The 18461-nt window shown below is 46.3% G+C and overlaps 1 protein-coding gene across 5 annotated transcripts in view; it reads left to right on the top strand.

Moving 5' to 3' along the window:
* Positions 1 to 18461, top strand: part of NTRK3 (neurotrophic receptor tyrosine kinase 3) — a 222041-nt gene that overhangs the window by 71496 nt on the left and 132084 nt on the right. For all 5 annotated transcript variants that reach the window (XM_086757138.1, XM_086757137.1, XM_086757141.1 and 2 more), the window contains 2 exons: positions 747 to 817; positions 2589 to 2691. In XM_086757138.1, the coding sequence (XP_086613264.1) occupies positions 747 to 817; positions 2589 to 2691 (174 nt within the window). The remainder of the gene's footprint in view (positions 1 to 746; positions 818 to 2588; positions 2692 to 18461) is intronic.

The raw sequence follows: 18461 nt of genomic DNA, 5'->3' as shown, positions 1-18461 counted from the left end.
AAGCCCTGGGGTCCCCATGCGTGAGCAAGATGGCTGGGGAGCTTTTGATCAGCTGGGCAATCTCTAGAGCCTAGGAGATACTCATTTGCCTCTAGTGACATCTTGAAGAAGGTCCTGTGGTGGAAATGACAGTCTCTGAGGTCTTAAATGGCAGGGCTGGAGATAAGTATCACCAAAACTCTGATTGGTTGTGGTATACCAGAAGGGGTCTTTCTTAGAGGCAGACTGGCCAACCTGCAAAGCAGTTGTGTGTCATGGTCCATTTACAACATGCTCTCCAATGTGGACTGGGGTGAGAAGCAGGACTCAACTTCTGTTGTGTTTCCTCGACAGATTATTTCTTTTCCTCTTCTCTCCCCCCACAACCCTCCCCATCCAAAACCCATCCAAGTAACTGGAGTCAATCTTATGTTTTAACATCACTTAGCATGGTAGATTTCTGGAAAACTCTAAGAGATGGCTCAGCAGTGGAGGCCACCCACCCTAGGACACCAGGCACCCAAATGTTTCTCATTTGTAAGGTCGGAGTGACATTGGCATTGTCCTGGTATGTGTTTTCTCTGCTAATGTGCACAGGGAACTCTCTGATGGTTGATTTTGGTGCCTTCTGACACAGAAAGGTGCAGCCTCTGTTAGGAGTCAACTGGATCTCGTTAGGTCAGGCACTGCCATTGGGGGTGTGCTGGTGCCTTGGGAGTCCTGTGGACCCACGTTGAATCTTCTGTGTTTTGGTGTTTTGGTTTCAGTCGGTGATTACGAAGTGAGTCCCACCCCACCGATCACTGTGACCCACAAACCGGAGGAGGACACTTTTGGGGTGAGTCCTGCCCTCTTCTCTACAGAACAGTTTTGCATGCATTTCTTGTTATTGATGACTCAGTATTTACATTCCTGTACTGTTTTGAGATGTTTGCAAGGAAAATCTCTGCCTTTATGGCTCACGACAACAATGAGAAGGATTTTGTGGCTTACGTCAGGCAAGTAAAATACTGACATGAACCAGCTGATCCTCTTGGGTCTGCAGTGTGGAACCAGGGAGCTCTTTGAAAAGAAGACATCTTGTGAAGTTGCTGCTGGCAGGGTCAGAAATTCTCACTCTAAAAAAAAAGTAGCACCCAGAGAACAAACAAACAGGCAATTGCGTATTTCATACTATTATTGAGCTGTGAAGTTTGGCCCTGTGAGGACCTCAGATTTAGGTTGGTTCGATTTTTGTCAGTGCCAGTTTGCCCTCTCTACTGCTCTGCAGGGCATGCCAGAAATGAAAAAGAAAAGAAAGCCTATGGCTTATCAGGTCTCAACATTGTCTATCTTCTGCAGAATCCAGGTAGAAAAGAAAATTGTCTATAAGTATTGGGGAAAAAATTAGCATGTTACACAATTGCTCTAATTCTGTGGAAGTTTTAAGATCTTGAAACCTACTAGGTGTTAACAGAATGAACAAAACTCAGTCTACCTTGATTTCAGTTCTCATCCAACTGAAAATCTCCTGTAGCTGAAGTGAAAGCTTTGAACAGTGAGACTGGAGTAATAATGTGCACTGGTTATTAAATATAAAACACAGAAAACAAGCTAGGGGATGAAAATAGAGCGTGGTAAAATAAAAAATTTAAAAATATTGTAGCTAATGTATCAAGGGCAGGGAAAAGGGTTGCAAATGATATTACTTTTTCTTGGTTAAATGATGTCTTTTCTATTATAGCAGAATACAGTTTTGTAAAAGGAAGTGAAGTCTAAATGCATCACAAGACCCAGTACAGGAGAACAATTGGACCAATGCCAAAGTAATTGTTGTTTACATCAATGCAATAAAAGTATCTTGAGCAAAGACTTGAAGGAATAAATATTCATAAATATTAAAATAAGCCTGGAATTGTAAACCCTTTTACAACAAGGAGTTTTTCTTTCCTATGCTTGTGCACTGACACAGTGGAACTACGGTTCTAGTGAAGGACTTTGGACACTGTTGTAGTATTAATATTTACTACTAAATATGACAATAAGTAGGGAATAATTAGAGGCTTTAGGAAAATGAAATGGTTTTTTGGTTTTTTTTTTTTTTTGGAAAAAAAAGCAATTCTACCTAATTTCTTCTGTTTTCTTTTTGTGATGTGTTATTTTCCCTCATTCTTTGTCCTGTGGGATGTTTGGATGGAGACGGAGTTGCTCTTTCTAAAGGATTTTCTGCTGCTGCTGTGTTTTCCCAGATCAGTTAATATAGCTTTAGTGTTGGGACATCATGGCACAACGGTGAGGGTCACAAATGGAGGCTCATGACGTGGTGCAGCGAACGGAGAGCCCAGGCATTGGAACAGAGGTCCTCCTTCCCTGCAGATGTATGGAGTGAGAGGCTGGGGAGAACTGGTGCCAGAACGGCATCGCTAGTAGGGAAATCCCAGACCTTCCAGTCTGCAAACATTCTATGATGCTTTCAAGCTGTACCAGAGCCCTTTGCTTTTCCTCCACAGCTGATACCCGTGGAGCTAATGGTATGAGCCTACAGAAAGTTTAACTGGGCAAGGAGGTGCTGTATTTCCAATCCAGACTCCTAAATTCCTCTGTCCTCACTCTAAGGCTTTTTCTTTCAGGTTTCCATAGCGGTTGGGCTGGCAGCTTTTGCTTGTGTCCTCTTGGTCGTCCTCTTTATTATGATCAACAAGTATGGTCGACGGTCCAAGTTTGGGATGAAAGGTACGTGCAGTCGCTTTCCTCTAGCAGGAGGCACCTTCCAGGATTGCCCGACTCTTATAGCACGTGTGGAAAGGTGTTGTGGTTTTATTCCTACACTGCCAGTATTGGTGCAAAGTCCTCTGAAGAGAGTATTGTCCATCCCTCTTTTGTTTGTTGGGCAAGTAATGGAGATATTCAGGCTGGTGGTTCTCACCTGTATGTGCTCCTGCTGGGTAGAAGTATGCATATGTTTTCCTTCTCAGTACATAATTGTGTCTGCAGATTGCCCAGAAGAGGTTGCATTGAGGGAGGGCACGTTCTTGGATGAAATCTTTTTTTGCGGACTTGATGATGCACGGGTTTTCCCTGCGCTGGATGCAGAGCGCAGGCTGTGGAAGGGGGAATGGAAGGATTTGAAATTGGTTTGGATTCTGTTGGAAAGGCAAATGAACCCATTTTATGTCTCTTTGTGAGTCGCAACCGAGATGCTGCTGCAAGTTTGTAAGGTCCATGGAAGGAAAAGAATTGCCAACCTATCTTTCAGCAATCTGAAAAGTCTCTTTCTGCGACCTCTCTGTTGAAAGATTTCCTCTTCTGCATCATGAATAACCCTGTTAGGAGCTATTTCAAGTGTCCTTGAGTAGTGATTGGAAAGTGAGAAGGCATCTGATGTTTGCCAGGCAGAACTGGTCTCTCTGTCCTACCAGCGCAGTGATGTGATAGAGCTAATGCCAGAAGAAAGTCGATGACTCTGTGCCATCTGCTTTTTGTGACTCTGCTGATATCTCCAGTTGGGCAGCGTTGGTGGTGCCCAGTCAAGGCTGGAGGAAGAGCTTTCACATGACAAAGTAGTTCCCAGCCTAATGGGTGGCTCATGCATACACCATCTGAAGCCAGACTTTGACAAACCTGAGCTTCTTCCAAGGCTCCTGAGTCGCAGCCTATTTCCTGGCCTTACTGGGGTCTGTGTTGCAGGGCAGGTTGATAGTTTGGGAACGTTTATTGTGCTTGCCTAGGGCTTTGTTTGCTTTACAGAGGCATTGCCTGAGTGGGTCCAGATGGGATTCTGGCTGGAGTTTCCCTTGTGCATCCTATGGAGATGGAAGACAGGACATTTAATTAAATAGCAAATCTTCTACACCAGCTTAGCAATATTTAGTCCATATGTCCAATGATAAGAACCATCTGGTAGGGTGTATTGACTGGTGGGTGGAGTAGAGGAATGGAAGACGTGGTTCCTGGGATCAATTCCCAGCTCTTCTACTGACTCACTTAGTGTCCATAGGCAATAAGCTGTCTTAACCTCTGTCTCTGCTTTAATTTCCCCATCTGTAAAATGGGGATGATGTTATGTGCCTTCTGGAGGGATTTGTCAGAACACTTTGGATGTGCTTGGGCATTTGCCACTGATGGGGCTTAGAGATACAAATATAAAAAGGAAAAGTAACTTCTGACCCTAATGGAAGAATCAAAGAGGAGTAAACCTTATTTGAGTAACCAGTTGTGGTGAACAGATGTGTGTATGTCTTCAGAGGTGTTTGGATAAGTGTACTAGTGGATATTCTGCATTCCTAGAAACCAGAGGGGTACTGTGGTGTGGGCCCTTGTGTGTGAAATTTTTGGAAAACAAAAATTTTTAGCCAGAAAAGCCTACTTTCCTCCTTATCGTGCTGTATTTGTTCCAATTCTGATGCGAAACCACAGCCACATAGAGTTTCTAAAAGTTTTATTGATGACATTGCTTGGACAGATGGAGTTGACAGAAATTAAATATGTCTTTAAAACCAGGGAGATAGCTCTTCAATGAGTCACAAGTGTCATAGGCACCACCGTTGGCAGCCTACTCATACTGCCTAAGCTCTGCTCCCTCTTGGAGGCTGCAGATCCTCCTGCCCTGTGGACATGGCCATAGCTGCTCTGAGCCTCTTCCTTTTCCCCAGCATATTTTCTGCCTGAACTTTTTTTTTTCTTTAGCTGTAGCACCATTGTCAACTGTCATACCACTGGGCTTTGTATCTTTAGCCTGTACCTCCCTTCTTTGCCTTGCCTCACCACTTTCATCCACAAACACAAAGGTAACCCTTCCGTTCACCTGCCGTGGCTGGGATGCTTGGTGGTAGCCTGGCTACGGGCTGCCCTGGCAGCTGTAGCTGTTTTATTTCTCACCCTCTCAGGTAATGTCACAGTCCCCCTACAAGCTTTCCAAAATGCAGTTTCTAAACTCTCCTTCCTTGCTGCTCTGCAGGTCCATGAATCCAGAGAGTTACTGTCTCCTTTGGTTGCTTTAGGGTCTCAGCTGAGCTGTTGCAGTTGGCCCCAATCTGGCAATGATACCTTCAGGCTTCTGTTCCTTTCCTCCACCCTGGATATTTTCTGCTCTTGAGGTGATGCCCTTGTCCAAATCATCAAATCACTTTGCTTGAGTGGTCCTGACCTGCTCTTCCAGGGGCTTACAAACAGGTCCTACCTGATTCTGAAACCCTCTATGGGACAGTGCAGCCGGCAACTATCTCCAAATCTCCTTTAGCTGGCCTTTCCCTCTGGTCTCTAATTATCTGTTAATTTCTGGGCAAGTACCATCCTGTGCAGCACCCATCATGTTATCAATTGCTAAGAAAAAAAAATCCAAACCCCGAGTCTTTTTAGAAAAGTGCATCATTCCCTGAATCAGGAGCTGTTCGTCGCCAGCTGATATGTTGCCACTTGTTGTTGAAATCTCAGTTTGGCAGGCCTGCAGGAGCAGGTTTTTCCTGTTGTTTTTGTCACGGACACAGAACATTGTGTGCTCCTGTTGGACACGTTACCCAAAGCACCTCATGAGTCTCTCTGAGCACATCTTTTTCCTTCTGCACCTCCTAGTGTTAAGCAGATGGTTTATCTCCTGAGAGAGAGAGAGAGATGGACTTGGACTGACAAGGTTGGATGTCATGTTGGGCTGGAAAGTCCCCCTGGGCCAGCCTGCTGGGTTATCCACCAGTCCTAGAAGTGGACTAATGGGCTGCAAAGCATTCAACATCCCAGCTGCCTTTGCTGGAAAGAAAGTCACTGTGTTTTGGGCCACATGGCTGGGGGAGGATTACAAGAGGGTGCTGTGTCCACATTTGTCCTCTTTTGGCTGGTAGCACACCCTCAGAGCATTGCATGAGGGTCCTGGCAGAGCCACCGCTCTGGTTACGACCTGGCTACTGATACAGCCAACAGCTAAGTGGTGGAAAAGCCCGCGCTGCCAAGTGTGCTGTCGATGGGCTGGAGCGGTGGCACCAACAAAAGACTCTTGTGAAAACGGGGCTCTGACGTGCTGCGCTCCTGGCTCCTTGGCATCCCTCAGCTGAGCTCGCGGAGGCTGGCTCCATGCCATGCCCCTCGCCTTTCCCCGCTCCCTCCGCAGAGGGCATTCATGAACACGGGGTGGCGGAGGTCAGATCGCCTTTCTGGCCGCCTGTCAACTTTGGCTCCCGTAGCTGACGGGGGTGGGGTAAGGGTGGGCTGAAGCAGCTGGAGGGGGGCTGGGGGCTCACTGGAGCTGGGGTGGCGGAGGCGGCAGGAAAATGGCAAACAAAGCGCCTTTTTGTGAAGCGTGGCGTTACGTGGGCAGCACGGAGGCAGCGAAGGGGAAACTGCTGGCAAAAGTGAATGCAAAAACTGAGAAGCGTTGAAGTCACAGGCATGGGCTGTGACCATTTGCTGAAGGGTGGTGTATCCAGAGAGGGGGAGCTGAGATGCTTTTTAAAGCCTTGTGGAAAAAACAATGGCACCTAACAGAGCAAGGAATTGGGAGTTGAGGCACTTCCGTGTATTGCTGTGTCCCAGGGGAGTGGGTTTTACGGGTGGGATAGACCGCGTGGGAGTGAGGAGCCCGGCATCCCACGCTCAGTCATCGCTTGCTCCATCTCTGGGCTCGATGTCCGACATTCCCTGACCACCCGTGGGAGATGGAGGATTGGACACCTCACGTTGTGGGGACGGGCTTGTCACTGCAAGCCTTGTAAACCCACATCTTCTGATCAAAGCTTAATCCCAGCAGATGACAGGAAACACAATTGCATAATATAATAAAAAACCCACACGCAAGTCTTGGGACTAACAAAAATGAAATTTCATAAAACAATAATAACAGCGCAGAAAAGTCCTGGGACTAACAAAATGTTCAGATGGCACAGTGATGGAGGCTGTGTAAATGCTTAGGTTGATGGACTGAAATATATGCTCCTTTTGCTTGTTTTCTGTTACATTTGCAAGTGCCTAGGGATAAAGAGCATGTGCTCATGCATATTTGTGTCATGTATTCCTGGTGCTGCACAACTTAAAAAAAAAAAAAAGATAATAAAATTGAGTTTGCAGAGATATGGAGAGAAAGATACTAGAGAAAATCCAGAGACAAGAGCACTTGTAGTTTTTCTGAGATGAACTATTTTCCAGGCTGTGAGATTAAAACCTACTTGCACTCTCCAAATGAGGTTTTCTTCTTTGGGTAGACGATGCCAGATAATGGTTCAGAGCTGGTTATGGTTGGCAAAGGGTTGATTGCTTTTTAATATGATTTCCTGAAGAAATAAGGTGTGCGATCACACTGCGTGTGTGCCTGGTTTTTCCCTTTCTCTGCTGCAGCTTTTGGATCTGTCGACCGGTTTTTACAGGCATCATGGAAACAGGAGGGCTAAATAGAGGATGATAACCCACTGATAGAAATGCCTCGAGCCTTTCTGGAGATCGGAGAATCCATATGGAAGCTCAGCCTCAGGCAGGAAAAACAAAACATGAGGGACCAGGCTTTCACGGGGTCTGCTGTGGTGGGTGGTGTGTACGTCTGTGCGCGGGCATACACATATTTTCTTTCTGAACAGGCAGAAACAACAAGAAGGTGAGAGAGAAATGAAAGAACAGTAAATAAATACATCCCACACTTTCTGTAATTCTTGAGGAATTGCATCGCCGTCAGTTCATTTGGTATTTGTTCTAATAGCCCTGATCAAAGTGCTGGCACTGCTGATGTGCATGTGGATGTCAGAAGCACTTGCAGAGCTGTTCCATTGTAATTTAACATTAGTTAATAGGTACTTAAAGTAAAGTGGTTGCCTATTTGATTATGATTGGAGGTTATTAACATTTTTTTCCATAAACAGATGGTAACTGTCCGCTGAGCCGGTTGCAGAACAATTCCAGGGTTCTGATTCAAGAGGACCAGCTCCTGCAAAGATATTTTGGGTGCCTGGCTTTTTTTGCTTTTGTTGATTTTTTTTTTTTTTGCGGTTGTTTTTGTTGTTTTTTTTTTTCTTTCATCTTTCATCATGCAATTATTGCTGCAGCTTTAAAGGGGGGAAAAAGTAATATACAAGAGCCATGACCTACCTTTCAGATGAGACTTAATTCTGACCCAGGTTGCCTTGGCCAAGTCTGGCTATGATCATGCACGAGTTGTTTTTCCCTGATTATTTGTTTGCAGCTGTATAGGAATGAACAAACACTCTGCAGTTTGGAGAGCCTGTACCTTCAGTGTTAGTTGCTCAGGAGAAATCTGTGATCAGGACCCTTTCATTTCGTCCTCCTGGGAGCCTGCTGTGTAGTGGGAGCAGGGAGAGAAAGAGAAAAGCAGCATCAACCAGCTTGGCATGGCTATGGGAGAAACACAGCTGTACATGAAAAGCCACAGCTAGCCACAGTGGCTCAGGGGTGTATGGTGAGCCACACTAAATGGAAACGGGAACCGACTGCTTTCTTTGAGCCTGGGTGTGCGGTGCGCAGAGCCCAGTGGTGCCGAGGGGCTGAGACCCCTGAAACGTGGGGGCAGAGCGACTGCATGGGGCTGTTGGAGGTTGGGGTTTTCCTTTTTGGCATCCTTCTGTTTGTTTGAAAAGCCGCTTGATACACTTCTTGCGCTCAGCGTTACTTGGTTTTATTTGCCTGGCAAGTGGATTGAAAGGGCATGTAGTTTCACTGGGGCTTCGTTCTATCAATGCCTGTTTATACTCTGCCGAAGTGCAAGCCGTGCTATTTATTTATTTATTTAGTGCTTTCAAGGTGATAAAGCATAAAGCTCTTCAAACTGATAAGTGCCTCGCTCTCTGCTAAGCTGTACAGTCCATAACCGGTGTGGTGGCAGCGAGGGAAAGCTGCTGCGCATCCCTGGGCTCCTTGGCAAACCTTTGAGAGATACCACCTCTCCCCTGGGATGAGGCACCCGCTTCTGCCATGCCTCTCTGTGAAGGCAGACGCGCTGTCACGCCGGCAGGTAATGCTCGCACCCTCTGTCCTTCGGTCCCGGGTGGTGTTAGTGCAGAGAAGGCTTTGAAAGATGGAGTGGTGTCTCACTTGCTGCTGCCTGAAGGAGCAAGGAGCCACCCTTGGCTGGAAAGATGCATGAAATGACCCTGTGGGAGAAATGGGTAGCAGAAGATCAGGACTTATTTAAATCTAGAAATAAAACATTTTCCCACTCCCAGAAGTATTAATAGGTTATTTATAAAGGAAATGTAAAGTGCACTGACCAGCCATTATCTATTTTGGTTGCTTTCACAAAACCAAAGTGTCTATTTTAGGCAACTACTAAAAGCAGTTAAAAAAAAGTCAGATCAGTAGTTTTCAGGTGACCTGAGAAGCCCCAGGCCTCCTTCACCCCATGTTCCTGCAGGCTCTTCCTCCCTGTGCGTGACCTCCCGCACTCGTGGGTGCACATGTTTGCTCCGGTCACCGGCCGGGTGCTGGACCCCAGGTGCACTGAAGCTGTCACTTGGCACGGTTGGTGTTTGCCTGGAGCTCTTCTGTATTATCAGGTGTCTTGCTGCTGACTTTCACAAGCCATTCTCACCTTGCGGTGTCAAAAGCTGTGCGAGTGACCCTCATCTTACCTATGATACAGCATGATGCGAGCTCCCAGTCGAGGTGCTGGAAAAATGTTAAAATTTTTCTGTCCTGTTACAGGCTCAGCGCAACCGCTTTTCACTAGCAAAGCATTAACAAACGGCGGTGCCGGGGATCCTGCTGTGTGTGGCACCATGCTGGCTTCTGCCTTTGCATTTGTGGTGGGCACAACCCTGAGGAGGGAGAGAGAATGAACCACGACTGCTTCCCCCACATCACGGGGTCTGGGAAGATGTCCTTCATCCACTCACCATTCAGGAGGAACTGAGTTGCCCTGGTTCCTCATCCAACTGCTTTGCAAACATTTCTTCCACAGCTGGGAAATTGCCCAGGCTCAGTCACCTGAGCAGCTTCTCTCAAGGATCATGCAGAAGGTGCTGATCCTTGGGGAGCTCCTTGCCACAGAAGTGCTGCTTCGGAATGTCCCCTCCTTTCCTTCACTGCTCCAACCTGCGTCTGCTGCTTGGTGTGATAGTGTCTGAACATCTGTTTTCACGTGACTTTAGTCAAAAATTCTCGATTGTCAGCGCAGAGCCAGAATAATTCTGTTTATCTCCAGAACAGGCACCCCATGCAGTGGCAGGATGAGCTATTTTTTTTTTTTTTTAAACCAATATAACTAATCTGAAGAAGAGAGATCATCTCCAGAAGCTTTGCATCCTCTACGCTCTCTTGTGCCTCTCTGAAGGCAGCCAACAACCAGACCACTAAGTGTCAACTTTGATGTGGCTTTAATAAGGTGCAGGGCACTGTGGAAAGAAGCAAAGGGCTTTAATTAATATTTTAATTGTAGTTTGTCTGTAATGCAGTTGTCCAATTATTCTTTGAAAAAGGGTTTACTACTGTTAATGCTGATAAATGGTCCTCTGGGAGGATGTCCCTGGTGAGTTAATCACTTCTTCCTCCTTGTGACTTGCTGTAGGATTGTCCTTTGTTTCTGCAGTATTTAGCCAGAGGTGCTGAGATCTAGCACCTTAAACTCTAGAGCAGGACAGCTTTGCTCTTGGTCAAGGGATGGGTAACTGTGATTTAAACAGCTGGACTGACAAGAGAAGTGTTTGGGAGCTGTGATGGCAAATCTGGATAAGGAAGAGAATGGTGCTGCTTGGTTTTGAACTCGGACTGGACATGCTTCAAGGAGTGTCTAGAAATTTGGAGGCAACGGGGAATATCCTCTGAAAGAAACAGATAGGAGCTGTCACTTGGGCTCTTCAAGCTTTGACTGGTGAAAGCACTGAGGGAACAAATTGTAGAGCCCACTGGAGCATCTGATGATCTAATGGGCTTGTTCCGTCTCCAACTTCTATTGCTTGTGGTGCAACAACAAACCTGCCTGTGTCCCGGACAGACCCAGGAAACTCAGTCATGAGCACCAGTGTCTGATGATGAAGGTGGGAGTGGTGCAGAACCCTGTGTAATGCTCAGAGGTCTCATTTCAATCTACAACTATGCTATTAAAAATCAATGGACCAGAAGATAATGCCTGTACACAAGGCAGCTGCTTTGGTAGTATTTTGTGCAAGTAGGAATAAATTGCATCTGGATTCTCATATTTTGTGTCTGAGGGGCAGGGTTATAATCCAGTTTCTATTTGGGAGAGTGGTCTCCAGCTGGTGCCATGGCCCTGGATGGTGAAAGAGGATGGAGGATGGGATGCTCTATTCAGCTCCCAACCTGGTTCAGGAAAGGGACCCAGGGGATCTTGTTGCCTGTGACCATGCAAACTGGGCGCAGGTCTCCCACTGGGCTCTATATATGAGGCACTGCTGCCATCAGGGTGCACAGAGGGGTAGTAAGTGGACCAGATCCATGCTGGGAATGATGCTGGGAATGATGCTCAGTGCACCCATGAAAACTCAGCCCAGCTCAGTTATCAGCCTCCAACGTGCTCTGCTCCATGCTCAAGGCCATTTTGCAGGATCTGTCCTCTGCTCTCAGGTTTGCAGAATGAGAACAGCACAGAGCTGGTGCTTGCAACCATCTTCCGTGTCCCACAGCCTCTTTGCTTCCTGTATCTGCCAGAACCTCCTAGGAGTTACCAGCCTCTTCTGGAAGGGGCTGTTTCACATCAGGACCCTTATGCTGCAGCTCAGCATCCTGTGCATCCTGGTGTTGGGGTGGTTTTGTGACTCTACTGGATACCCTCTCATCTTGCTGAAAGACATCACTTTGTCATGAGTGAGGGGCTTTCTCCACAGAAAAGGAAAAAGCCATTTTGATCAGAGCCACATTGAGAAGCACAGCCTGTGGCAAGGCAGTTTTGCCACATCTGCCTTTGATGCCACCCAAGTGGTTGCAGCAGCTTCAAAAACTGTAGAGGCTGGAAAACCATGCAATTATGGCAGAGAAATGGATGGGTCTGCCTGGATTTTGGATTAAAAACTACTTGGCTTGCTTCTCATTCCACCTGAACCAGCTATAGGAGGAGCTGGTGCCATCGAATCTGCATCTCCGTCTTCTGTCCTAGGGCATGCTTCATCCTCCCCAGCCAACAGCAAGTTCTTCCCAGCCTAACGCAGTCAAGAGTCAGAACAGAGGCTGTGAATTAGCATGAAGGGAAAAAACATTGTTTTCCTTCACCCTGATTTTCCTTCAGAGTGAGATTCACGCGGCACAGACTGAGATGCCGGTAGCTCCAGGGTGGGCAGTGTGCCGACAAGGGTCCCTGGTGGCATCGGTGTCCTGATGCAACGCTGGCCACTTGTGCAGAGGCCTGCGGTGCTGAGACAGCTGCTGGGATTGGGGCAGGGGAGAACTGGCCCTTTTGTTGCTGACAAGACTATTTCATTTTGATGCTCTAAAAGCTCTTGTGACATCCGCAATTTTCCAGATGGATAACGAAAACCTGCGAGCAGGGGCGTCTCAGCGGCTTTTGAAGCGCTTGCCTGTGGAGCGCGTCCGTTGGTTTCATATCTGCTGACAGGGCTTAATAATCATTACACTAAATGGAGCTGGCACTTAGGGAGGCAGGTAAAGCCGCTGCTGCCCTTGGGCTGAGACGGGTTTTCTTGCCATGCAGCGCAGAGATGCGGATCGTGGATGCGGAGCCGTGTCCTAACAGGCTGATTTCTGCCTCTTCTTCCAGGCTGTGGGGCTCTGTGGGAGCTGCTGGCTTGGTCCGCTCAACTCTTGCTCAGGAGTCCCTTCGCACCCTCTCATGGCATCCAGTCCTGCTTTGCGAAAAGGAAAACAGAGCCGGAGTTTCCCGCAATCAGCAGGTGCACAGCCCATGCGAATGAGCGGAGTGTGTCTTCATCCAAAGTGCTCGTAGCAATGATGTGCTCTTTCTGATTGATATTGGGGGCAATATGCCCCAATGATCTTATTAAGCTACGATATATTTTTTTTTATGAAGGAGTGATATCTGAAATTATAAAAAAGGAAAGAAAACCCCCATAATTTTGAGGTAATAATGGTCTAGGATCAATATTTATTCTTAATCGATTTCTCTGACTTTTTTTTATCTGAGTTTTGGGTAAGTTCCTGTGCTTATCCATGTGCACACAACATTGGGATGCTGCAGGAGGGCTTAATAGGCGGTGAGGGGCTCTGGTGTGGTGGGGCAGGGCAGGCACCCCTTCCACTGGTAGAGTGTAATGTTGGGGAACCGGCTGCTGAGAGCTGTGAGGAGGATGTGTGATGTGCAGGATGGACCCAGAGGCAGGGCAGTTTGCTGCTCTGGAGAACTGCTCAGTCTCTGTTTAAGTTAATTCATTACATGCTTTTATACTCCATCCCCTGACTTCAGCATTGCTGGTCGTCCCCAGGGTCGTTGCAGCTGACTTTTCCAGCAGCGCTAAGCGAGGACACGGATGCAAAGTGTCTTTCATCCCAGCTCAGTCCTTCCAGCATCGTCATTGTATTTTTTTGCTGTTGTTGTTGCCCTTTCCTGAAACTCAGCGTGTGGAAGACTCCCGGCCCCATGCCTGATGAGGTTGGGGGTTACTCCCGGTTTGGTCCCCCGGCGCTCACTGGGGACATCTCCCCGTGCAGAGCACGGTCCTGCTCCCTTGCATGCCCGTAACTTGTCTGCAGCCAGCTTTCACCACCAGCCCATTTGGACATCGATGGTTTTCCAGATTTCTGCCTGCCACTGAACTGGTGATGTATCTCCAAAACTTGTTTTTCTTTAATGTTTTTGAAGTTTGCATCCTGTTTTTCTGACTTCTGCCCGTGTCTGCTGGCTAAGGGACACACTGCCACTCAACCTACAAGGAGGTAGCAGAGCTGGTGAGAAGGAACCAGCTCTCCTCAGTCATTGAGCTACCATATCAATGGTGGCTTTCAAAATTATTATGGTCCCACCTTGCCCCTTAAACAGACACATATCAACAGCTTAGCTAATTCTGTGGTTTTATTTCATTTCCAAGTCATTAATAAAGATGTTAAACCCAGCCTTAACACCAGTCCCCTTGGCGAGCCTCTCCAGTTTAAAGCTTTGCCATCTTTGTGCCACTCAGACCAGCACAGGGAAGAGCCACGTAAATCAAATTTACTGTTATTAATTCTGTTGTATGACAGTGCTCATATCCAAGCCAGTTTGAATTAATTTTTCTGGGAAGTTTTTTCTGAGACACTATCAAATATTTTACTAAGCCTGAATATATTACAGCCTTCATTGACTAATTTTGTAATTCAATCAGGAAAAAATAAGACATTGAATGTAGTTCAGAGTGATTTGTTTTTATAGACCAACTGCTTCATTCTCTTCATTCCACTATAATTTAGACTCTTAAATAATTTTTTTCTTAATATTTCCTTTGATTTTTTTACTATAAATTTGAAGTTAGGCTTATTAATTTCTTCTGCTCATCAGCTGGGAGAACAAACGCAAGCTGTGTGCATATATGTGTATATAAAGGAAAATGTCTTTACAGCACGTCTGCCTTCTTGACAAGTTTCTCTGCTCGGAATTAAATTGGTAGCAGCATCTGGTAATGAAACTTCATGCCTTTTGGGCTGCTGAGTGCTTTTGCTGAGTGCCCTGCTATAGACTGCTGCAGGTCTGTCTTCTCAGTGTGTGGGATAAGAGAGGAAATATTGCTGAATTTTCCGGTTGGACTTTGCTTAGCTGTTTTGACCATTATTTCCGTTTCTCACAATTTATTTATTTATTTTTTAAGAGCATTAATTCTGCTATCTCCTCTTTGCTCTCAGTCTCCCTTCTGATTTCACTTCTGGGTGTCTGCAGAAATCCCCTTCCACTCTGATGCTGAGGACAGCTGGATTTTTTATTTTTCTCCCCTTTTTTTTTACATTGTTATTTAGTCCTTAATAACAAAATATATGGTCTTCACTATGTTTCTTTTCTAAGTTTATTATGCCACTGGTGTATTTAGGAGTGATTTGGGCTTATTCTCCCTGCTTAAAGATTTCAAGTAATGCTTCCTGGCTGCTACTGTCTATTAACATGATATCATGGGATGTCAGCGTGTGCCAAAACCCCTCATCAGCAAAGCACGTGTATTCCACCCTGGCATGTTAAAACCGAAGTTGTAAGGGTAAAGCAGGGCAGTTTCCTACCTTTGGTGTCGGTAAAGGCATTGAATTAAGTTCTGCTGAACTCATTGTGGTCAGGTCACACCAAAGAAAGTTGCTTCCTCGAGTGCATCCCAACAGAGAAGCTAAAATCTGAATTGGGTTTAGGGATGTTTCAGCAAAGGACATCTCACTTGGGTTCGCTCCTGCCGTGGCTTTGCTGGGGTTTTAGTCAGTGGCTTTGGGACCAGTTGTAGGAACAGGCTTTTTGTTAATCTTCCAAAAAGGAAGGAGGCTCTGCTTTTTTTGTTAAAAGAGTAGAGGTGCTATTAAATTTTGTTGATGGAGTCTTTTACTAACATGTGCTACTGGTCCTTTGAATGCCTGCCAGATGCCTCTCTTTTTTTCTTTTTCTCTCTTTTTTTTTTTAATTGTTTGAATGAGACCAAAACTGGCATTTATTTACCTGCTACTAGACAGTGTGCAGAAAACTGTGTAAGCTTTCTTTTTGCAAAAGGTGCCTTACTTCAAATTCCTACTGACCCACTCTGGTACTGGCCTTTCGAAACCCCCCTTGGATGCAGGCAGGGAGGCAGTGTGCTGCCTGAAGCTGTGCCTTGACAATAAATCCTGATTTCCAACTAGCAGCAAAAACCTATACATTTTCCTTGAATCAGGCTTTATCCTTTTTTTTTTTTTTTAATTACCCATATGTGGTTCTCAAAGCTATCAGACTTTTGTGCAAATTTGTGATAACTTACAGGTCCTGTAACATCTTCCATTCTTAGCAGAGAACCCTCCAGTCTTGAAACCAACACTTGAGAGCTTTTCCCAGGAGCCATTTCCAAGTATTTTGATTTCAGATATCAGTGCCAAACTGGCACACACATACAAAGACCTGCATGCTTTGGGATCCCTGTTCTATGATTCTGTCTCCGAGCTCTCTCTGGCATGCATGTCTTCTGAAAACTTTATCCTAGGATCATAAGAATGGTTTGAGTTGGAAAGTACCTTCAAAGCCCATCCAGTCCAACCCCCCTGCAAGGAGCAGGGACATCTCCAACCAGATCAGGTTGCTCAGAGCCCCATCCAGCCTGGGCTTGAATGTTTCCAGGGATGGGGCATCAACCACCTCTCTGGGCAACCTGTGCCACCACCCTCATTGTAAAAAATTTCTTCCTTATATCAAGTCTGAATCTACTCTCCTTAGTTTAAAGCCATTACCCCTGCACCATCACTAATAACATAAATACACATTTATCACCACTGCACCATCACTATCTAACACAACATGCAAAGGCATTGTGAAGTTTGTAGTTGGAAGATGAGAAGTGAGGATGTGGAAGGATAAGGGAGAGGTGATGCAGCAGTCCAGGCACTTACTTGATAGACTAACACTTTATGTCACCCTTACCAAAGCAGGTAAGAAAGAAGAAAGCTCCTCTCTCGGAAGGCTTTGTGTGTGCAGAGCACAAGCATGTGTGTGCATGTGGGCGTCGTGGCGGAATAAAGGTAGGAAGATGCTTTATGAAGTTGTTAGTAGCTGGCGGTAAGTGCCTATTTAACTGCACTGAGCTGCAGAGCCTGGCAGCGGCTGGAGGGAGATTTGCTGTCGGGCAGGCTCTTTAAGGATAAATAATCTTAGCTGGAATTTGTGCTAATGATTTCCTAAATGTGCCGCTGTGTCTTGAGTGGCGGAGAGGGAGGGAAAGCAGCGCTTGCGTCTTTTTTTGGGGTGTGAATGAGGAAGGTCGGAGGAGGCTGGAGGGAGGAGGGAGCAGCAAACATTTCCCATTTTGGTTAGCGGTGTGGGAGATGGAAAGTTGGTGGTTGAGTCTTGATTTCTTTTATTTGTCTGGTAAGGACAGTAACTATGGGAGATGTGTGATCCATGGATGTGGCTCCACTGAATGTGCTGCAGTCTTTCATACTTTCTACTGAAGGATGTTGCCTTGACAAAGAAGTTTGGTTGATACAGAGCCCAGCACAGCTCTGTCAGTTTAAATTATTGAGAAGGCACATACAACTGTCTCTGTCAGGTAGCAGTAAAACCAAAGCAAAAGACACAAACCTATCTCTCCGGAGCCAAAGACTGTCCTATGCCAGTGAAAAGCAGGGAGAACTGCGAGTTATTCACCTCGTGTCTCCATCACACTCAGGTTCAACAAAATTATCTCATCACCTTCCTGAGTTACTACAGGACTGAAGATTTGAATTTTACCTCAGCTGTCCGGAGCCTGGCAATAGGTGTGCGTATACCTGTGTTCTGGGCGAGCAGGAGCGCCGCAGGCAGCGTTGCCGGCGTTCACACCTCGTGCTACAGCTGTTGAGGCGCAGGGGGTACAAATCACAGTCTTCAGGATATCAAGATGAAATCTCTAAGAAGCCGTAGGCTGAGGAAAATATTTTTAGTAAATATTGGCTCCTGGAGGATAAAGAAATGAACAGTGCTCCTCTGTTTGAGGTAGTTTATCCCTGTGTCCGGGGCGCATCACAAACGCACACATTAGGCTGTTGCTGTGGTTGTGCCTTTCCTTGCGCTGCAGACATGGGAAATGTGGGCTGGGAGGTGGGGGGGACGCTGTGTGTGCACTTCTGGAGGAGTGAGGACCTGATGATGCACCTCTGCTCCAGCCTTCGCCAGCTGTGACAGCAGCTCCAGGCCCCACCATCTCAGTGGTACTTTTTTTAGCAGGGGGCTCCTCCTACCAGATCAGCTTTACTGAATAAGCAGCTGGTGGATAATTTCATTAGTAGCTACCTGTTGAGAAGAACATGCATGCCAGCATTTTTCTAAGCATGGGAGTTTAAAAAGTAGTGAAGGGAATTAATAGACAAATCCCACTGAAATTCTTCTAACATCCTTTGCCAATCCTGGGTTTAATGTCTAATGAGTGCTGAGATATGCATGATGGCAGCCAGGGATGGTACTTAATAAAATGTTTCATTAAGGAGAGCAAAAGGGCTTTACTCAGAGTAACTCAGAAGCAGGGAAGTTTGTATGGTCTTCATGAGAAAACCAGGACAGAGACAGGCTCCCTGCTGTAACTGGCTGCCAAATGAGCCATCCAGAGCGTGCGAGGGTTAAGGGTCATACAAGCAGAAATGACGCCTTGTAGACAGTTAGAATACCAAGGCTGGATTTTCATTTGCCCTCTGCTAACAAGTTTGCCGTGGATAGCTCATCAGTTTGATGTTGGAGTAGCTTTCACAGAGGCTTAATGAGACTAATCGCTACAGACTCCCTCCGCAGCCGTCCAGGAGGGATGGGTTCCTCATTAGGCAGATGCAGGAGCATTTGGAGCTGTGTCTCTCTCCACTGACTGCAGAGTGAGCCTCAGGGACATCCATCAGACTTTGTTAAAGGCTGGAAGACCCAAAGATGAAAGCTCCTGGTGCATGCTGAGGGTAAACGTATCCAGAAATGCTGGTCTGAGCATCTTCCTTAAAGAGTG

Source organism: Chlamydotis macqueenii, chromosome 12 (assembly GCF_036417535.1).
Source record: "Chlamydotis macqueenii isolate bChlMac1 chromosome 12, bChlMac1.mat, whole genome shotgun sequence".
Classification (NCBI taxonomy): domain Eukaryota; kingdom Metazoa; phylum Chordata; class Aves; order Otidiformes; family Otididae; genus Chlamydotis; species Chlamydotis macqueenii.
The sequence above is the reverse complement of the archived record's forward strand: the minus strand, read 5'-3'. Positions and strand labels throughout refer to the sequence as shown.